The following is a 23,657-nucleotide window of genomic DNA, read 5'->3' on the forward strand; positions in this document are numbered from 1 at the left end:
AATGTGTGGTGTGAGGTGGTTTGATCGAGTAAGTAACGTAAGGGTAAGAGAGATGTGTGGAAATAAAAAGAGCGTGGTTGAGAGAGCAGAAGAGGGTGTTTTGAAATGGTTTGGGCACATGGAGAGAATGAGTGAGGAAAGATTGACCAAGAGGATATATGTGTCGGAGGTGGAGGGAACGAGGAGAAGTGGGAGACCAAATTGGAGGTGGAAAGATGGAGTTAAAAAGATTTTGAGTGATCGGGGCCTGAACATGCAGGAGGGTGAAAGGCGGGCAAGGAATAGAGTGAATTGGATCGATGTGGTATACCGGGGTTGACGTGCTGTCAGTGGATTGAATCAGGGCACGTGAAAGCGTCTGGGGTAAACCATGGAAAGTTGTGTGGAGCCTGGATGTGGAAAGGGAGCTGTGGTTTCGGACATTATTGCATGACAGCTGGAGACTGAGTGTGAACGAATGGGGTTTTTTTTTTTTTTTTTTTTTGCTTTGTCGCTGTCTCCCGCGTTTGCGAGGTAGCGCAAGGAAACAGACGAAAGAAATGGCCCAACCCACCCCCATACACATGTATATACATACATCCACACACGCAACTATACATACCTACACAGCTTTCCATGGTTTACCCCAGACGCTTCACATGCCCTGATTCAATCCACTGACAGCACGTCAACCCCGGTATATCACATCGCTCCAATTCACTCTATTCCTTGCCCTCCTTTCCCCCTCCTGCATGTTCAGGCCCCGATCACACAAAATCTTTTTCACTCCATCTTTCCACCTCCAATTTGGTCTCCCTCTTCTCCTCGTTCCCTCCACCTCCGACACATATATCCTCTTGGTCAATCTTTCCTCACTCATTCTCTCCATGTGCCCAAACCATTTCAAAACACCCTCTTCTGCTCTCTCAACCACGCTCTTTTTATTTCCACACATCTCTCTTACCCTTACGTTACTTACTCGATCAAACCACCTCACACCACACATTGTCCTCAAACATCTCATTTCCAGCACATCCATCCTCCTGCGCACAACTCTATCCATAGCCCACACCTCGCAACCATACAACATTGTTCGAACCACTATTCCTTCAAACATACCCATTTTTGCTTTCCGAGATAATGTTCTCGACTTCCACACATTCTTCAAGGCTCCCAGAATTTTCGCCCCCTCCCCCACCCTATGATCCACTTCCGCTTCCATGGTTCCATCCGCTGCCAGATCCACTCCCAGATATCTAAAACACTTCACTTCCTCCAGTTTTTCTCCATTCAAACTCACCTCCCAATTGACTTGACCCTCAACCCTACTGTACCTAATAACCTTGCTCTTATTCACATTTACTCTTAACTTTCTTCTTTCACACACTTTACCACCAGCTTCTGCAGTTTCTCACATGAATCAGCCACCAGCGCTGTATCATCAGCGAACAACAACTGACTCACTTCCCAAGCTCTCTCATCCCCAACAGACTTCATACTTGCCCCTCTTTCCAAAACTCTTGCATTTACCTCCCTAACAACCCCATCCATAAACAAATTAAACAACCATGGAGACATCACACACCCCTGCCGCAAACCTACATTCACTGAGAACCAATCACTTTCCTCTCTTCCTACACGTACACATGCCTTACATCCTCGATAAAAACTTTTCACTGCTTCTAACAACTTGCCTCCCACACCATATATTCTTAATACCTTCCACAGAGCATCTCTATCAACTCTATCATATGCTTTCTCCAGATCCATAAATGCTACATACAAATCCATTTGCTTTTCTAAGTATTTCTCACATACATTCTTCAAAGCAAACACCTGATCCACAGATCCTCTACCACTTCTGAAACCACACTGCTCTTCCCCAATCTGATGCTCTGTACATGCCTTCACCCTCTCAATCAATACCCTCCCATATAATTTACCTACATGACTAATTTTCTTTATGACTCGTCACTAAGCAGATACTAACATGGAACATAAACTCATTTGAAAGATAGATCAACCTTAAAAGAAAATTCATAAATAAAAAAAAGAAAAAGGAAACAAATGTGTTATGGTTATGAGATAAAAGATTAATGAACTTCAAGCCGCTCTCATCTTAAGAATGTGCAGGAAATTAGTAAACAAGTACATGAGGGATTAGACATATGAGTGATGCGACTGAGGAATAAGGTGACTCAAGATAAAGTTATCATTCACCACAACAGTTTCTCAAATAGAAGATCATGTCAGGTCATACGTTAATGCTGATCAGTAATGAAAAACTCATACAAACTGATGACATATTTGAAAATTACAGATTCTTAATAAAATCTAGTTATCAAACATGGGGTCAGTTGTAACTACATCTTGTCAGTAGAGAGTAGAATTTTTCATTGCTAACAAGATTACTGGTATTAAAATGTCAAGCTTATGACCAACATATTCTACTGTTTCACAAATTGTCCTGGTGAAGGATAACCTCCTCCATGGTTATTATGTACACAATATGTTATTGTATATGGTAGCCTTTCCTTGAGTCACCATATTCCTTTCACAGATTTGTTCCACTACCCTTGAAAGTGGTAATCTTTCCTTGGTTACCACAATCATTGGTATGTCTGACTTTACAAAGCAGGTTAAATCTTTTTTATCTTTAAAAGCTTCCATAATTTCTAAGCCTTTCACAAACTTTGGAGATTAAGCCCATCCCTTAAATTCATAATACTACTACTACTAATAATAATAATGACAATAATAATGGTGATCATAATAATAATAATAATAATAATAATAATAATAATAATAATAATAATTATAATAATAATAATAATAATAAGAGTTTTGGATAGAGGGGCAAGTATGAAGTCTGTTGGGGATGAGAGAGCTTGGGAAGTGCGTCAGTTGTTGTTCGCTGATGATACAGCGCTGGTGGCTGATTCATGTGAGAAACTGCTGAAGCTGGTGACTGAGTTTGGTAAAGTGTGTGAAAGAAGAAAGTTAAGAGTAAATGTGAATAAGAGCAAGGTTATTAGGTACAGTAGGGTTGAGGGTCAAGTCAATTGGGAGGTGAGTTTGAATGGAGAAAAACTGGAGGAAGTAAAGTGTTTTAGATATCTGGGAGTGGATCTGGCAGCGGATGGAACCATGGAAGCGGAAGTGGATCATAGGGTGGGGGAGGGGGCGAAAATTCTGGGAGCCTTGAAGAATGTGTGGAAGTCGAGAACATTATCTCGGAAAGCAAAAATGGGTATGTTTGAAGGAATAGTGGTTCCAACAATGTTGTATGGTTGCGAGGCGTGGACTATGGATAGAGTTGTGCGCAGGAGGATGGATGTGCTGGAAATGAGATGTTTGAGGACAATGTGTGGTGTGAGGTGGTTTGATCGAGTAAGTAACGTAAGGGTAAGAGAGATGTGTAGAAATAAAAAGAGCGTGGTTGAGAGAGCAGAAGAGGGTGTTTTGAAATGGTTTGGGCACATGGAGAGAATGAGTGAGGAAAGATTGACCAAGAGGATATATGTGTCGGAGGTGGAGGGAACGAGGAGAAGTGGGAGACCAAATTGGAGGTGGAAAGATGGAGTGAAAAAGATTTTGTGTGATTGGGGCTATGACATGCAGGAGGGGAAAGGAGGGCAAGGAATAGAGTGAATTGGATCGATGTGGTATACCGGGGTTGACGTGCTGTCAATGGATTGAATCAGGGCATGTGAAGCGTCTGGGGTAAACCATGGAAAGCTGTGTAGGTATGTATATTTGCGTGTGTGGACGTATGTATATACATGTGTATGGGGGTGGGTTGGGCCATTTCTTTCGTCTGTTTCCTTGTGCTACCTCGCAAAGGCGGTAGACAGCGACAAAGCAAAAAAAGAAAAAAAAAAAAAAATATATATATATATATATCCTGGGAGCATTGAAGAATGTTTGGAAGTCGAGAACATTATCTCAGAAAGCAAAAATGGGTATGTTTGAAGGAATAGTGGTTCCAACAATGTTGTATGGTTGCGAGGCGTGGGCTATGGATAGAGTTGTGCGCAGGAGGATGGATGTGCTGGAAATGAGATGTTTGAGGACAATGTGTGGTGTGAGGTGGTTTGATCGAGTAAGTAACGTAAGGGTAAGAGAGATGTGTGGAAATAAAAAGAGCGTGGTTGAGAGAGCAGAAGAGGGTGTTTTGAAATGGTTTGGGCACATGGAGAGAATGAGTGAGGAAAGATTGACCAAGAGGATATATGTGTTCGAGGTGGAGGGAACGAGGAGAAGTGGGAGACCAAATTGGAGGTGGAAAGATGGAGTTAAAAAGATTTTGAGTGATCGGGGCCTGAACATGCAGGAGGGTGAAAGGCGGGCAAGGAATAGAGTGAATTGGATCGATGTGGTATACCGGGGTTGACGTGCTGTCAGTGGATTGAATCAGGGCACGTGAAGCGTCTGGGGTAAACCATGGAAAGTTGTGTGGAGCCTGGATGTGGAAAGGGAGCTGTGGTTTCGGACATTATTGCATGACAGCTGGAGACTGAGTGTGAACGAATGGGGCCTTTGTTATCCTTTCCTAGCGCTACCTCGCACACATGAGGGGGGGAGGGGGATGGTATTCCATGTGTGGCGAGGTGGCGATGGGAATGAATAAAGGCAGGCAGTGTGAATTGTGTGCATGGGTATATATATGTATGTGTCTGTGTGTGTATATATATGTGTACATTGAGATGTATGGGTGCGTATGTTTGCGTGTGTGGACGTGTGTGTATATACATGTGTATGGGGGTGGGTTGGGCCATTTCTTTCTTCTGTTTCCTTGCGCTACCTCGCAAATGCGGGAGACAGTGACAAAGCAAAATAAATAAATATATATTTTTTTTTTTTTTTTTTTTATACCTCGTCGCTGTCTCCCGTGGTTGCGAGGTAGCGCAAGGAAACAGATGAAAGAAATGGCCCAACCCCCCCCATACACATGTACATACACACGTCCACACACGCAAATATACATACCTACACAGCTTTCCATGGTTTACCCCGGACGCTTCACATGCCTTGATTCAATCCACCGACAGCACTTCAACCCCTGAATACCACATCGCTCCAATTCACTCTATTCCTTGCTCTCCTTTCACCCTCCTGCATGTTCAGGCCCCGATCACACAAAATCCTTTTCACTCCATCTTTCCACCTCCAATTTGGTCTCCCTCTTCTCCTCGTTCCCTCCACCTCCGACACATATATCCTCTTGGTCAATCTTTCCTCACTCATTCTCTCCATGTGCCCAAACCATTTCAAAACACCCTCTTCTGCTCTCTCAACCACGCTCTTTTTATTTCCACACATCTCTCTTACCCTTACGTTACTTACTCGATCAAACCACCTCACACCACACATTGTCCTCAAACATCTCATTTCCAGCACATCCATCCTCCTGCGCACAACTCTATCCATAGCCCACGCCTCGCAACCATACAACATTGTTGGAACCACTATTCCTTCAAACATACCCATTTTTGCTTTCCGAGATAATGTTCTCGACTTCCACACATTTTTCAAGGCTCCCAAAATTTTCGCCCCCTCCCCCACCCTATGATCCACTTCCGCTTCCATGGTTCCATCCGCTGACAGATCCACTCCCAGATATCTAAAACACTTCACTTCCTCCAGTTTTTCTCCATTCAAACTCACCTCCCAATTGACTTGACCCTCAACCCTACTGTACCTAATAACCTTGCTCTTATTCACATTTACTCTTAACTTTCTTCTTCCACACACTTTACCAAACTCCGTCACCAGCTTCTGCAGTTTCTCACATGAATCCGCCACCAGCGCTGTATCATCAGCGAACAACAACTGACTCACTTCCCAAGCTCTCTCATCCCCAACAGACTTCATACTTGCCCCTCTTTCCAAGACTCTTGCATTTACCTCCCTAACAACCCCATCCATAAACAAATTAAACAACCATGGAGACATCACATATAAATATAAATAATAATAATAATAATAATAAAAATAATAAGAAAAATTATAATAATAATAATAAACCATGGAAAGTTTTGTGGGGCCTGGATGTGGTAAGGGAGCTGTGGTTTTGGTGCATTACACATGACAGCTAGAGACTGAGTGTGAACGAATGTAGCCTTTGTTGTTTTTTCCTAGCGCTACCTTATGAGCATGTGTGGGGAGGGGGTGTCATTTCATGTGGTGGGGTGGCGGTGGGAATGGATGAAGGCAGCATGTATGAATACGTACATGTGTATATATGTATATGTCTATGTATGTATATGCAAATATATGTTGAAATGTTATCCCTGGAGAAGATAGGGGAGAATAATACTTCCCACTTATTCCCTGCTTGTCGTAAAAGGTGGCTAAAAGGGGAGGGAGCGGGTGGCTGGAAATCCTCCCCTCTCGTTTTTTTTAATTTTCCAAAAGGAACAGAGGTGGCCAGGTGGGGATATTCCCTCAAAGGCCCAGTCCTCTGTTCTTAACGCTACCTCGCTAACATGGGAAATGGCGAATAGTAAGAAAGAAAGATGTTGAAATGTATAGGTATGTATATGTGTGTGTGTGAGCGTTTATGTATATACGTGTGTATGTGGGTGGGTTGGGCCATTCTTTCATCTGTTCCCTTGCGCTATCTTGCTAATGCGGGAGACAGCGTCAAAGTATAATAATAATAATAATAATAATTGATTGAGAGGGTGAAGGCATGTACAGAGCATCAGATTGGGGAAGAGCAGTGTGGTTTCAGAAGTGGTAGAGGATGTGTGGATCAGGTGTTTGCTTTGAAGAATGTATGTGAGAAATACTTAGAAAAGCAAATGGATTTGTATGTAGCATTTATGGATCTGGAGAAGGCATATGATAGAGTTGATAGAGATGCTCTGTGGAAGGTATTAAGAATATATGGTGTGGGAGGCAAGTTGTTAGAAGCAGTGAAAAGTTTTTATCGAGGATGTAAGGCATGTGTACGTGTAGGAAGAGAGGAAAGTGATTGGTTCTCAGTGAATGTAGGTTTGCGGCAGGGGTGTGTGATGTCTCCATGGTTGTTTAATTTGTTTATGGATGGGGTTGTTAGGGAGGTGAATGCAAGAGTTTTGGAAAGAGGGGCAAGTATGAAGTCTGTTGGGGATGAGAGAGCTTGGGAAGTGAGTCAGTTGTTATTCGCTGATGATACAGCGCTGGTGGCTGATTCATGTGAGAAACTGCTGAAGCTGGTGACTGAGTTTGGTAAAGTGTGTGAAAGAAGAAAGTTAAGAGTAAATGTGAATAAGAGCAAGGTAATCAGGTACAGTAGGGTTGAGGGTCAAGTCAATTGGGAGGTAAGTTTGAATGGAGAAAAACTGGAGGAAGTAAAGTGTTTTAGATATCTGGGAGTGGATCGGGCAGCGGATGGAACCATGGAAGCGGAAGTGGATCATAGGGTGGGGGAGGGGGCGAAAATTCTGGGAGCCTTGAAGAATGTGTGGAAGTCGAGAACATTATCTCGGAAAGCAAAAATGGGTATGTTTGAAGGAATAGTGGTTCGAACAATGTTGTATGGTTGCGAGGTGTGGGCTATGGATAGAGTTGTGCGCAGGAGGATGGATGTGCTGGAAATGAGATGTTTGAGGACAATGTGAGGTGTGAGGTGGTTTGATCGAGTAAGTAACGTAAGGGTAAGAGAGATGTGTGGAAATAAAAAGAGCGTGGTTGAGAGAGCAGAAGAGGGTGTTTTGAAATGGTTTGGGCACATGGAGAGAATGAGTGAGGAAAGATTGACCAAGAGGATACATGTGTCGGAGGTGGAGGGAACGAGGAGAAGAGGGAGACCAAATTGGAGGTGGAAAGATGGAGTGAAAAAGATTTTGTGTGATCGGGGCCTGAACATGCAGGAGGGTGAAAGGAGGGCAAGGAATAGAGTGAACTGAATCGATGTGGTATACCAGGGTTGACGTGCTGTCAATGGATTGAATCAGGGCATGTGAAGCGTCTGGGGTAAACCATGGAAAGCTGTGTAGGTATGTATATTTGCGTGTGTGGACGTATGTATATACATGTGTATGGGGGTGGGTTGGGCCATTTCTTTCGTCTGCTTCCTTGCGCTACCTCGCAAACGCAGGAGACAGCGGCAAAAAAAAAAAAAAAAAAAAAAAAAAAAAAAATAATAATAATAATGAAATTAATAATAATAATAATACTTCCCACATATTCCCTGCGTGTCGTAGAAGGCGACTAAAAGGGAAGGGAGTGGGGGGCTGGAAATCCTCCCCTCTCATTTTTTTTAATTTTCCAAAAGAAGGAACAGAGAAGGGGGCCAGGTGAGGACATTCCCTCAAAGGCCCAGTCCTCTGTTCTTAACGCTACCTCGCTAATGCGGGAAATGGCGAAAAGTATGAAAGAAAAAAAGAAAAAGAAATAATAATAATGATAATATATTCACCTCTGTGAGTGAAAACATTATATTTACACATAGAAACCCTACTTGATACACAATTATAAACTTGAGACTACCAGTAAATTTGGGTCTTATTAATGTGTTCAGCATGAAGTGACAAAAATCTTTGACCTTTGCTTTATCAACTCTTAAATCTCAAAACTTTTCTATTTCACTCCATAATTATGAGCAGCACAAGTTTCTATCTAAAGAAAATGCTTGATATTTACAAATTCTACATTCTCTACAAGCTATTTCTTTCCAAGAACTGATCACTTTAAAAATGGTTTAGTTGGTCTTTCTGCTATGGCTTTAACATACAATTTCCTTCACTTCCCTTCAGTAATATCTAAATATAGTATTATCATGAAAAGAAGTCATGAAGTCAAAGGTAGCAATTTTTACTATGCCTCTTTGTCTATCCATCATACACTTCTTCTAGATCCTTTAATGCCTCATAAAACTCACTCTCTTTCTTAAAACATGCCACACAAATTCTTTAAAAGGAAATACATGGTCCACATATGCTCTAATTTTCCAGAAGCTGTACTGCCTCTCCCCAGTCTGTTTTTCTGTACATGCCACCACCATCTCAGTCACCAAGCTCCCATGCATCTTAACAGGAATACAGGCTTGTTGCTCTGTAATTCCAACATTAATATAATCAAGGTTTCTTTACACCAGAAGGCATTTCCAAGAAAGTTCACTGTCCTTTCAGGTTCAAAGCACAGGAACATGCCCAAGGAAATATCTATGTTGACATTACTCAGATTTTCTAATCTACCTACAGTAATACATAGTATCACATTAGAGCACAGGTAACAATAAGCATTATCAACTTCAGTCATGAATACTGCAAGCCCTTTGGCAAAGGTTTCAGCATCAGTGATATTCAGATCTGCTGGATGAACAATTTCTGAATATCATGACCTCAAGTATATGCACTCCTCTTTATTACTCTGACTATTTTACCTCTTACTGTAGTAAGTGTGCCACGCCAACTTACCTTGGGTCTTTTTATCTTCCTTAGGCAGCTGCGTATTCTTGATCTTGTTTCCATCCCCACGTTCACAATCATTATTATTGTTAGTAATGGTGTGGTTCGCAGTATTAGAGGCAGCAGCATTGCTTGTACTGGGTATCGTAGCTGTGTGGCTGGATGTTGCCTGGGGGCTAGTGTTACTCCCAGTGGTAGTTACAGAAGCAGTGGAGAGTGAGGAAGAACTAGTAGCATTCAGAATGTTGTTGATGTAAGAAGTTCGTCTGTCAAAGAAAGAAGAAATCACCAATTTACTGAACTGTATTTGAATAACATCAACATTCTACCAGCACAAAATTTACATAAAAATTTTCCGGACAAATTATCAACAAGCATCAAAAATGGTGCCAAAGTCAATCACAACCAAGCCTCATGAAACTTCTCTCCCAATCAGAAATGGGCAGCAAAGTTGATGCCAAAGCCAATCACAACAAAGCTTCAGAAATCTATCAGCTAATCGCAGTACAGCTCATAATGTCACAATCAGTACACATACTTCCTTCTAAGTTCAAGCCAAATATGGTCACTAGAGGTATAATAAAGCTTGCTCGGATCTCATCCATTGTCTGGGGTGCCATCTATGACCAACCAATAGACCACACAATGCACGTGCGAGTTTAATTTGTGGTAAGATATTCTGTATACTGACGTCTATAGCACCAAAGGGGTTAAGAGGTGAGCGAAAGGAGAGTTCAGTGTCTGTTCAGGCAATGATGGGTACATAGGAAGGATTAATACATTACCAATCTACTCATTATTACTAGTGAAATTGTTTCTAACACAGTGTTATCAACATCTGTATATGCAGCTTAAATATTGTATAATACTTTGACAATTGGAGACACAAAGGAGGGCAGGATTTTGTACATGGGTACATGTGGGGTTAAATAACAGAAAAAAAAATCAAAAGAAAATGAGATGAACCTATGACCTAACATAAAATATCCCAGAAGAGATGCACTTCATTCCTAATGTTGTATGACAAATATGTGTATGTTATAGTCATATGCTTTCATCTATTAAGGTGGTCATACTGTAGTACAAGGATGAATACAAAGTAACATCTCTACCCAATTGTCATGTTTAAAAAGAAAAATCATCTTTTTAACATATCATTTGGTAATTAATCAAAAAATAAAATAACATGCTCTCACAAGAGATAAACAATTCAGTGTCAGAAAACAAGTTATGGACAAACACCGTCAAGATGGGCAGACAAAGAACAATAGCTTCAACAAACCCAGGGCAAAAGAAAGGTAAGAGATAAGGTACCACAGGGAATATTCCTTAGAGGTGGCATTTCACTGACAGAATGCACTGGATACAAGGGGCAGACCTGATGGTGTGTGTGTGCTTCTAGCATTTACCTTTGGAAAAATGACCAATATCCTTTAATAATCATAGTCAACTGATCTTGTGTATTTCATAGAGCACAAAAAATGAAAAACTTAAAGCTGCATATATATCACTATACACTTGGCATACTTCAAAAGATATCTAGAATCTTAAACTAAAATTATATATTCTGGATTCTTTTAAAGAAACTCGTCAGTCTGTTTACATAACTACTGTCTACAATATCTCTAATGCTTTTGTTTCCTCTGTAATTATATAATTCATAATATAGCAAGAAACCCACCACATGAATCTTCACATGGAAAATCGGAATCAGTGCTGTACATAAAATACCACCATATCTAGAAAGGCATATGATATTTCAGGGCTTTCTGACAGAAAGGTTATATTATGCATGCTCTAAATAGGGGAAATGTTATCCCTTACTCTCAAAAACACTCATGAAATCCTAAAACCCTTTCAAGTTGAACTTAAGTACCTAATATGCACTCATCTAACATCTTTCATAATAAGCATCCTTCTCAATTCATTTTTCCAATTTTTCACCATGAAAGCCAAGGTTATTCATCCAAATATGAGTTAGAACAAACACTTAGCAGCCATGGCTTCTTAGATTCCCTAAAAAATGGCAATAGTTCCCTATTCATCTGACAATACACTGTAAAAAGTTTGACACATCTCATACAACAGCAACCTTTTGTATTATAAAACCACAGTAATACAATGCTCAACTGTCTTACCCAAATTTTGACTTGAACCTCTTCATGTATTTTCTGTTAATAAATGCATACATCAAAAGCCCTTCCAATATATTTCAGAATTTTCAAAAAAATTTTCATATCACAGTTCACTTTTACAAAAGCTATATTTCTAGTAAAGAACATAAGAAAATAACTGAAAGCAAGTTGCAAATTATACAACTGTACTTTAATTTTCACTTAACTTTTAAGAAATGTCAACATGCCTTGACTTTTGAATTCAAGTCTGCTGCCTAACACAAATTCTCACTTGGGCAGCATATGAAAAAGTTATGGTGGTCCTTTCTAACTACATCCTACCTCCAGAAAACTAGTTAATACTTATGGTCCACTGGTGTGTCACAATGATTTCTCTTACTACACACTCAATTCTTATCAAAACAGTTATCTCAGATTATCACAATCACAAGATGATTAATCAGCTCCTAAAGCCCTATCTACAATACTATGATTAATGTATTCTGACGATGCAGCATAAAGCTCATATTCTAGCCACTGAATATAAATGTTGCTATGGTTTTTGTCACTAAACCATCCCACAAATGTAAAACCATTTCTGATTTATGTCTAGTGTGTTAATCACAATCTATATGTATATCACTTGTTTTACGGGAATAATCTCCTGTTTAAAAACTGGCCTACAATCAAACTTAAAGGAAGGACTGGTGCAAACCATGGAAAGATATGTGGGGCCTGGATGTGGATAGGGAGCTGTGGTTTTGGTGCATTACACATGACAGCTAGAGACCTTTCCATGGTTTCCCGCAGATGTTTCACATGCCCTGGTTCAGTCCAATGACAGCACATCAACTCCGATGTACCACATCATTCCAATTCGCTCTATTCCTTACACCTCTCTCACCCTCCTGTATGTTCAGGCCCCAATTGCTCAAAATCTCTTTCACGCCATCCTTCCACTTCCAATTTGGCCTTCTCCTTGTTTCCTCCACCTCTGACACATATATCCCCTGTGTCAATCCTTCCTCACTCATTTGCTACATATGTCCAAACCATTTCAACACACCCTCTTCTGCTATCTCAACCTCACTCTTTATTTCCACACATCTCTCCTACCCTTTCATTACTTACTCTATCAAACCATCTCAGACCACATATTGTCCTCAAACATTTAATTTCAAACACATCCACCCTCCCTGTACAACCCTATCTATAGTCATTGCCTCGTAACCATATAACATTGTTGGAACCACTATTCCTTCAAACATACCCATTTTTGCTCTCCAAGATAACGTTCTCTCCCTCCACACATTCTTCATCGCTCCCAGAACCTTCACCCCTTCCCCACCCTGTGACTCGCTTCACTTTTTTCATACATAATCACCATTTCCCAAGTCCTGGGAGGTAGCATCAAGAACAGATGACCAGCCTTAGAGAAAAAATCCTCATTGGGTCCCTATCTCTGTTCCTTATTTTGAAAAGCAAAATAGGTTTTTTTTTTTTTTTTGGGGGGGGGGGGAGAATTTTCAGCCTCCCTCCCATCCCTTTTAATTGCTTTCTACGACAAGCAGGGAACATGTGGACAGTATTCTTTCTCCCCTATCCCTCAAAAAGAAAAGAAAAATAAATCCTAATCTACGTCTGGTACTCATTTTCCTGACCAACCCTCTGGAAAGGATGAACAGCTTGGCTGACTGTGAACAGAGTGCAACAACCAGATTTCAAACCTTTGTGCTAGACCCTGGACAGCCCATGAATGTGTCAGTCAGCAATATTAAGCACTAAACTGCTTCCAGTAACAGGGAAATGTAGATCCCATTAAAGTGAGAAGTTCTTTGATGATACTCTACTCCCAATGATACAGCCTCATCAAAAGTGACTTTTCACTGGTTGTATACCCTCATGTCTGCATTAACACCTTAGCAATTCTTTCAACACCCTATACAAAAGTCATAATACAAAAAAAGGCCAAATCAGCTGAAGCAGAAAGTATATAACAACAATGAGCTTTTAGATCTTGTGCTAAAAATATTCAGTAAAATAAAGAGTATCTAGGTAATAATTGCTGTGAAACCATCGAGTGCATTAAAGTTTCAGGTAAATCCACGCATTTTCATGATAACCCTTATGTCAAAATAAGGATGATCTACGTAATAATTGTTGTGAAACCAATGAGTGCATTAATGTTTCAAGTAAATCCAAGCATTCTTATGATCATCCTTAAGACATACGGTGGTTAAAGCCCTTATAAAAAATATCTCCAACTGTCTATTGCAAATAAATGTTTTCCACTTCATGAGGTAGATGAAAAGCATATAGTATTGGCATACATCTTTTACAGGAATTAGTTTTGCAGAAATGGGGCTCTCAGTTTTGCAGGATGGCAAATGTTAGATCACAACTCCTTGACATACACTACCCAACTAGATATCTTAAACCTTTCCTATGTAGCACTCCTAATATTTATATTTTATTTATTTATTTTGCTTTGTCGCTGTCTCCCGCGTTAGCGAGGTAGCGCAAGGAAACAGACGAAAGAATGGCCCAACGCACCCACATACACATGTATATACATACACGTCCACACACGCACATATACATACCTATACCTCTCAATGTACATATATATATACACACACACAAGACATATACATATATACACATGTACATAATTCATACTGTCTGCCTTTATTTATTTCCATCGCCACCTCGCCAAACATGGAATAACAACCCCCTCCCCCTCATGTGTGCGAGGTAGCGCTAGGAAAAGACAACAAAGGCCCCATTCATTCACACTCAGTCTCTAGCTGTCATGTAATAATGCACCAAAACCACAGCTCCCTTTCCACATCCAGGCCCCACACAACTTTCCACGGTTTACCCCAGACGCTTCACATGCCCTGGTTCAATCCATTGACAGCACGTCGACCCTGGTATACCACATCGTTCCAATTCACTCTATTCCTTGCACGCCTTTCACCCTCCTGCATGTTCAGGCCCTGATCACTCAAAATCTTTTTCACTCCATTTTTCCACCTCCAATTTGGTCTCCCACTTCTCCTTGTTCTCTCCACCTCCGACACATATATCCTCTTGGTCAATCTTTCCTCACTCATTCTCTCCATGTGACCAAACCATTTCAAAACACCCTCTTCTGCTCTCTCAACCACACTCTTTTTATTTCCACACATCTCTCTTACCCTTACATTACTTACTCGATCAAACCACCTCACACCACATATTGTTTGTCCTCAAACATCTCATTTCCAGCACATCCATCCTCCTGCGCACAACTCTATCCATAGCCCACGCCTCGCAACCATATAACATTGTTGGAACCACTATTCCTTCAAACATACCCATTTTTGCTTTCAGAGATAATGTTCTCGATTTCCAAACATTCTTCAAGGCTCCCAGAATTTTCGCCCCCTCCCCCACCCTATGATTCACTTCCGCTTCCATGGTTCCATCCGCTGCCAGATCCACTCCCAGATATCTAAAACACTTCACTTCCTACTGTTTTTCTCCATTCAAACTTACCTCCCAATTGACTTGACCCTCAACCCTACTGTACCTAATAACCTTGCTCTTATTCACATTTACTCTTAACTTTCTTCTTTCACACACTTTACCAAACTCAGTCACCAGCTTCTGCAGTTTCTCACATGAATCAGCCACCAGCGCTGTATCATCAGCGAACAACAACTGACTCACTTCCCAAGCTCTCTCATCCACAACAGACTGCATACTTGCCCCTCTTTCCAAAACTCTTGCATTCACCTCCCTAACAACCCCATCCATAAACAAATTAAACAACCATGGAGACATCACACACCCCTGCCACAAACCCACATTCACTGAGAACGTATCACTTTCCTCTCTTCCTACACGTACACATGCCTTACATCCTCGATAAAAACTTTTCACTGCATCTAACAACTTGCCTCCCACACCACATATTCTTAATACCTTCCACAGAGCATCTCTATCAACTCTTATCATATGCCTTCTCCAGATCCATAAATGCTACATACAACTCCATTTGCTTTTCTAAGTATTTCTCACATACATTCTTCAAAGCAAACACCTGATCCACACATCCTCTACCACTTCTTAACCACACTGCTCTTCCTCAATCTGATGCTCTGTACATGCCTTCACCCTCTCAATCAATACCCTCCCATATAATTTCCCAGGAATACTCAACAAACTTATACCTCTGTAATTTGAGCACTCACTCATCCCCTTTGCCTTTGTACAATGGCACTATGCAAGCATTTTGCCAATCCTCAGGCACCTCACCATGAATCATACATACATTAAATAGCCTTACCAACCAGTCAACAATACAGTCACCCCCTTTTTTAATAAATTCCACTGCAATACCATCCAAACCTGCTGCCTTGCCAGCTTTCATCTTCTGCAAAGCTTTTACTACCTCTCCTAATATTTACATTACAATAAAAAAAATGCTCCATAAATGTCATTACAATTAACTTGATTGTAATTCTCAAAATAAAGTGACATTAAACTCAACCTAGAGAAACTCCTCTCACTTGTATAATGCACTATAACTCATGCTGCCTGATAAATGAGGTATTCCAGGAGTTGTCAGTCATATGTGGTGAGGATAACAGTATTTTCTAAGTTTTTCAGTCAAAAATGAATATGATTATTATACTAAAGGGTTTTCATCAAAGCTTCACTAATCATTACTGAACACAATAGCAAAGATCTACTATACAGGCTTCCTTAACAGTTCCACATAAATTGACCAGGACATGGAAAAAATGTATGCTGTATCAACAAATAACCAGGTGTAGATGCTGCAACAAGAATTAATGAACCTATGTTCCCCCACTGGCAGAAGCAGTCAATTTCAGAATCATCTATTTACATGCCTAAGCCATAGTGGAATGGTGAAAAATAAATCAACCGAGTGAATAGCAATGAATAAATCTATATCAAAAAAAAAAGCCATCAGCACATCTGAATGATACTAGATAAAGGGTTAAAAAGAAATGAATGACCTGCTGAAATACATTTCCTAACAGTCACTCCACTTTCCAGTTTTACATAACCTGATTATCTAAATGAAAGGAACAGTTCTCCATACTTTCTCAAAAACTTACCTAGGGGGTTGCTTCTGAGCCGAAGTTGTCACTCTGTTATTCAGCTGATCACTGCCTTTAACTGTGTCAACCTCACATGGGACACTAATACTCATCTTCTCTGTGCTGCTCTTTTTTACATCACCTTTTACTGTAACTTTCCTGGGCTGATGTGCTGGGCTGTTGGTTGATGCTTTGAAAACTGATGGTCCATTTCCAAGGGTGATGTCAGAGCATTCACCCCAGTCATAATGCTCATAAACACTAATGGAACCATTCCTTAGGCTTTCTTCGCTCAGGTCAAAATCATCCAAACCAACACGAGAAGTGACGATATTGTCCCCTTTACTGGACAGTTTGCTGTTGTGACCAATGCCACCACTATTACTTCCATTACTGGTAGTGCTGCTAATGCTACTTGAGTTGCGGGTTTTTGTCTTTCCATTACTACTAGCCTGGTTGCGAGTCTTCTGTTCCGGACGGGATGCTGTTGGACCTGGAGACGATGACTGTGGAGGATGATTTGCTGTGTTACTGCTACTGCTGTTGCTATTACTACTACTACTCCGACTGTTTACAGCTGGTCCACTTGTATTAAGTTTACCTTCTTGCACTGGATTCTTACTTAGTACATCAGAATATGAAGGCTTACTTACTTTTGCAGGCTGTGATGCTTCCATCTGCACATTTCTCATACTAGTATTGCAGTGAGGTGATACTGCAGACTTATTATTTAATGGAGTTTCTAGACCTGTGCCAACTGTGGATGGCTGAGACACACATGGAGTCTTGGTCTGAGCAGCCGTAAGATTGCTTCGAAAAGGATCAGAGGAGCCAAACCAGCTTCCTAATGAGGCAGGAAAATTGGAAAACTTTGCTGAAATGTTGTTAACACTTTCTCCATCCATGATCCTATCATTTTCATGTGAATAAAAGCTAAACTCTGGATGAGGAACTGAAGCTGTCAGACCCTGTGGGTCCCCTTGAAGGGGAGGGGTTCCCGATGATACACCTGGTCCACTTTGCACTTCTAAGAAAAAAGCAGAATCATGGTTTCCAACTCTCATACCATCTAAGGAGTCCATGCTGGTATCCATGAATCCATCCAACCGACCATCACCGAAGTGGCTACCTTGGGTTTGATAATGATTCAAACGAAGACCTAAATCTGAGGATGACCTCAGAAGTGGACTGCGGCCCCCATCTATCTCAGAAAACAAATCCTGACTGACTGAGTAACTCCTTGCAGCTGACCCAGTAAGCTGTGGGCCTGGTGGCATGCCTGTTGGGGCACTAGTAGTTGGAGGTTGCAGAGTAGTCATCTGGGGCCCAATGTTACTGTGACTGGACTGCATTGTAGGAACCTGTGACCCAAGACTGGTGTGATTTGACTGCAGCTGGGGAATTTGTGACCCAAGGCTTGTATGGGATGTCTGCAATGAGGGCATTGGAGATCCCAAACTTGTGAGTGGTGCTTGTCCAGATGTTGTCCAAGGGGGTGTGGCAGAAGGTACAAATCCAGGCTGGTAATGCTGGGAATCATGCTGAGGTGTAAAATCATTGGTCATTCTTTCTATTAGATGACCAAGGGCTCCAGGGGTGGTACCGGGCCTATCTCGCCACCCCTCCTCACTGCCTGGCATCATGCAACCTGTAACAAATAAGCTATCAGTAAACTTGCACTCTATTTCCATACAGAAGGGATAAAAAGCTCCCTAACCAAAAGTACTAACGGCTAATGATTACTTCAAGTTGCGAGCATTTAGTTTTCAACTAACTTTTGGTAGTACACTCTAGGTAACTCCTTTACATCTGAAATAAGTTTTTCTCTATGATAAACTTAAGTTAACAAGTCTAAAATTTAAATAAATACAAATAAAATCTTCTTTGCTTTACAAAATACAAAAAAGTACACACATTTCATAAATTTACATTCTCCAAAAATGTAAACTGTACTGCTTTTTTTAGATTTTTTTCTTTTATTTGTCATGAATCAATTTTCCCCTTATGAATGACATTCATAAGCAAATGCTGTATGTCTCCCCCTACAATCAATTACCATCTTGTTCATTTACACATCTGGTCAAAGATCACCTTCACTACATCCTAATCTTTACAAAACCCCTCTGAGTTGGGTTAAAGACAATTGTCAATACACCTAAGAAAGCACTAGTCTTTGACCTGACCATCTTCACTGACCTTTCATCCTTTCTACTGAACACCCCCCATCTTCAATGTACCCTTGACACCATGGGCCTTTAACAAACTTCTCAGTCACTTTGAATGCCATCTTCACAAATTCCACAACACCACTGGCTTTCAGGTCAAATGCATTGTCATTATATCTAGGACACGGTGCTGACTGTCAAGATGAAAAATAATCACACCAAAAACAATGTTTCCCTTCTGTCCATGAAGTCATCATAACAATCAGTCAATGATCAAGGATACTACATGAAACCCTTCCCCCTATTACGTGTTAACTGTTACATGTGTAAAAACAACATGATGGAATGAATATTCAAGATAATCAGTCAGCAAGAGAGCAAGGGTTTTGAAGATGGTTTTTTAATTCTTTCAGCAAGCACAAATTTCTGTTACTTCTGAAATAAGAGCAATTTCTGAAGTAAAAGGAAAATTTTCTCTTGTGAAATGAAAGATAGGGGAGATCTTATAAGCATTAACACAAGCCCTATATTAAGGTAGACATCTGAACTCACCCAACACACTTAGAGAGCTTGAATTAAATCAGATTCAGACGTTACAGGGCATTGCACCATTCACTGGAATGCATAAAAAATAAAGAATAACAGGTATTGCTACAATCTACAGGCAAATCTTCTTGTCTTACCATTACATAATCTACTATGTATATCGACATTCCAACCTAATAAGCTCTATAGAAACTGAAGAAGCACAAGGTGAATGTATATGGTTAACCAAATGCAATATGGTCTTTTCTATATTCCTCTTGCACAGCACAAGCACATTAGAAAATGACATCAGGACACCGTAAGCATCCCTCCTGTTTGTCTATTATTTGCAAAATTTCAACAAAGGTATTATGAACACATCACTCAAACTTCATTTTTGCCCCACAATTTCCCTCTACTTTGAATCCCTAAACACTTTCCAAAAACTTAACATTGGTGGAGTTGCATTCTATTTCACATACACATTGTAATATTGCATTCCTGAAAATTCTGTAGATTTCTATCATCTTAAAAGGAGGCATCCAAGAATCAAAAAATTACTTAAAAATATGCTTTCAAAAGTTTTTTCACCATATCATATCCAGGTTTTCTGGCAGCTCCTGTATATAGATTAAAGTATGTACCAGTACTACACTTTTGAAAATCAAGAGAACTCATGAAAACCACACCTATCCTCCCTAGCAGTAAAGATATATCTTATCACAGTCGAAATTTACCAATAATACACATGACTGAGGATTGCATACATGCTGCTAAAAGTTATCTGACACACAACAGTCTATGCAGCCACACAGTCCCCATCAGCATACCAATCCAATGTTGGTATATTTCGACTATAATAATTTCCTTCAAAATGAACTTCAGCCAAGTTTTCATTGGTTTTGTCATTTTGAAATAATAATTTACCTGACAATTTCCCAAATAACCATAACCCTTGCTACTATTGCCTCATTTAATACAATTCAATAAAAATACAATACTCAGTATCATGCTCCACAACTATCACTGTATTCAATAAACCAAACTAACACAAAAATAAAACAAAATAACACAAGGCAAAAAGCAATGCAGACCTAAACTTCTACCATAATGTATCATCATACAATACTAGATAATGACCCTGATCATTCAACACCACAACCCATGTCCAACAAAATCATAACACAAAGCTTGCTTAATCACATGGAGTCAATTAATAAATACCATAAAGTGGTGCAAAATAATAAAAAAAAATCACTCTTTGCATTTGGAAAGCACATACACAAACCAACAAATTCAATTATAATCCTTTTTTCTATATCTATTCTACATATTTCTAAAGTTACCCACAAATTAAGAAAAATAAGAAATAAAAACCCATGCATATCTAAAAGACCTTAAATAGCTATAAAATAACACCTTAAGTCCAGGGAGCATTAACAGAAGAAAAAAAAAAGACAAGGAACAGCTCAGCTCTAAAATTCTAACCACATATTTTAGTGAAACTACATTTGCTTTTTCTTCAAACTCTCAGTACCAATGTTTTTCCATAACTGCACCCCAAATGCTATTATAAAAGTCATTAATATCAATATAATGGTGCACGGAAGGTGAAGTTACCAAGATAAGTAACCATTAGAACCTGTTTGACCAAATTTAAGAATTCTTCACATTACATTTCAGCCTGAGTTCCAAACATAGAATTGAGACATATGACATCTATTGCAAATAAAATAATATGCCTTATCAGTTCTGTTCAAAAGACAGACCAAATCCTAGAGTCTGCATTGGCTGAGAAATCCTTCAAAGTCCTTAGATGAAAACAGAAACACTGCAATATCGCCACCAAGGGTTCTTCTCCACCTGCCACACATATAAACATGGAGTGTCCCTCGACAGCAATATAAATATCACCACAAGTCACGGGTACACTGACAGGCAGCAACACAATGATGAGAAATATTTACAGGAACTGCGTGGACAGCAGGTCTCATCCTCCTGTCTCACAACAAAAACAACCCCTCGAGGACAGGTCATGGCCTCCCGCCACCTTCCAACCTTCCACACCACTTCACATGACCGACATACCTTCCCCGTTCACCGTCTTGGGCGTAATAATAACATACCTGAGTGACAAGCCAGAGAGAACAGAGCATGGAACACATAGTAATGTGAAAATACAGGTGGTGTTTCTCAGGAGTCTTCTGACGTTCCACAAACAACACTTGACGACAGATGGCAGCAGCGGGGATCGCCTCCCGCCATTGTTTGAAAGTGGTTTCTTAGGTGCGGACTCAAGTCGCCCATACTGCCGTCCTATTCCCCTCTCCTCTTCCATCTCAGGCTTGTGACAGCTTCCTATCTTTTGGGTATCGTCTTATTCGATCCTAGTCAAATCTACGGGCAGATTATGAGGTAGGAGAGCCCACTATCAAAGGGCGAGGTCCGGTCAAGGAATCCGGATTCCGATGTTTGTTTATATTTGTAGCGACATCCAAAACATCACACGACATCCCCTTCCTCGCCCCGCCTCCACTTCTCGGACATTTTCCTTTTTATTTTCATGACCTTGGGAATCTTACTCAAAGAATCATTTCGATATAAACCGAACCTGTCTCGATTCTCTTCTAGGCTTCTCTAAAAAAGAAACTAATTCGTATGGGAGTCTCCAAACCTAGAAGGTGCTTTTATTTGTTTATATTGTACACTATTGGGAGATTGACGCCCTTAAGGATATGGGTCTGGTAGCCTTGCCAGACAAGTCAGACGGCAATGAATTTTAATAAATTTTTTAATGTTAGCTGAGCCAGGTACCCATTTTAACGACCAACTCCTAGGGGTGGATGAACAACTGGGATAACTGTGGACCGATTGCTATAACCAGGATTGGAACCTGTGAGGTCAATTCTGGGAGGCCCGTGAATGCGTCACGGTCAAGGAACACTAACAGTTGCACCACATATTTATTATTTCTTGTTATTTGATCATATCCCATAAGTTTTGAATATCACCTTACCTCCGCTGGTACCCCAGGAGTCCTGCTGGGCCTGAAAGATTTAACCCCTGCCCTTCTCGATGAACATTACCACTTTTGGGTTGGAAACACATGACGCAGGTAAAAGGCACGTTATCAGAATGGTTTGGGGTTACGTGTTGTGCGACAGGGCTCGATTTTTGGCCCACTGCTGTCCTTGGTGTGTATAAATTACTTACTTGAAGGACTAGACTCATCCTTAAACCTATTTGCGAATGCTACCAAGGTCATGAGAGAAATAGGGACAAACTTCATAGTAGGTCTGATTAATGGATGACGAGATTTAATCCAATATGAGCAAGGTAATGAGACAGCGAAAGACGAAAGTATTGCAACTACTTAGTGGGTAATAAGCTACATGAATCGATGTATGAAAGAGAACAAGAGGTCGACAATGTACATAACCTGAATTTCACATCAACAGAATTGTGAAAAAAGTAACCTGAGCAGTCTTGCAGGCAAATACTAAGGACGCATTCAAGTCTATGGACCGAAACTAGTTTATGCATCTGAGTTCCACTCAAAGGCCACTAAAGAAATACAGATAAAAGGATAAATAAAGGTCCAGAAAAGAGCAACAAAGAAGGTAGCGGAATTACGAGAGTTTAGCTATAGTGAAAGGTCAACGGCTGCACAGCCACCACTTCCCCAAGGAAATGGCGCCTGTCTTGGGCAGCAGAAAACTGAGGCATCGTCAGCTGGCCTACTAAGCACAAAGGAACTCGAACGAAACTCAGAGACCGGAACAAAATAGTCGGAAAAAAATATGGGAAGGGTTAGAAACATAGCCTCGAAGAAGACATATTTTCCAAAATAATGCAGGCGAACCCAATGGATGAAAATGCATCTGGTTAGCAGTGTTAGGAAGGTGGTACAGGCACATCGAGCTGACGCTCAAAATAGATCTCCATTACAGTCGTTGGAGTGGAAGTGCTTTTAAGGAGTAGTATTAGAAAACGAGGAACGTGGAAAGTTGACCAAAGTTCAGGGCGCCTTACATACATCGTGCTTTTAAGATCAATTTACCATATCCATGACGGTGAGATGCTCGTCTTGGCAAAGCGTCATGTGGCTAAGGGAGTGGAAAACATTAAGACTCGACTGATCTGGGGAGAGGTTTAAGGCAACGTGACTTTCGGAATTGTTCAGCGGCGTGTGGAACACCCAATTTTATGCCTCAGGTGCAGTAAATGGGAACAGGTGGCCTGGTGATGAGAATCTGACCAACGCTACTTATTTTGAGGGAGAATACACCACATCAGCGAGGGTAAAGGTAAGAGCAGGGTTGCTGAGAAGGAGGTATACCATGCTGGGTATACAGGAAGCCA

The 23,657-nt window shown here is 40.6% G+C and overlaps 1 protein-coding gene across 4 annotated transcripts in view; it reads right to left on the bottom strand.

Moving 5' to 3' along the window:
- LOC139760102 (uncharacterized) overlaps positions 1-21,576 on the bottom strand; it is a 38,965-nt gene extending 17,389 nt beyond the window's left edge. Inside the window, exons 1-4 of one of the 4 annotated variants that reach the window (XM_071682941.1) lie at positions 21,422-21,514; positions 19,323-19,385; positions 16,624-18,253; positions 9,387-9,643 (exon numbers count right to left, since the gene is read on the bottom strand). In XM_071682941.1, coding sequence (XP_071539042.1) covers positions 9,387-9,643; positions 16,624-18,248 — 1,882 coding nt within the window. In that variant the 5' untranslated portion in view covers positions 18,249-18,253; positions 19,323-19,385; positions 21,422-21,514. Of the gene's footprint in view, positions 1-9,386; positions 9,644-16,623; positions 18,254-19,322; positions 19,386-21,262; positions 21,348-21,421 lie in introns of those variants that run through there. The other 3 variants (XM_071682942.1, XM_071682940.1, XM_071682939.1) reach the window with 3 other exon arrangements.
- Between the last annotated feature and the right edge of the window lie 2,081 nt (positions 21,577-23,657).

This window comes from Panulirus ornatus, chromosome 35 (assembly GCF_036320965.1).
Source record: "Panulirus ornatus isolate Po-2019 chromosome 35, ASM3632096v1, whole genome shotgun sequence".
Taxonomy (NCBI): Eukaryota; Metazoa; Arthropoda; class Malacostraca; order Decapoda; family Palinuridae; genus Panulirus; species Panulirus ornatus.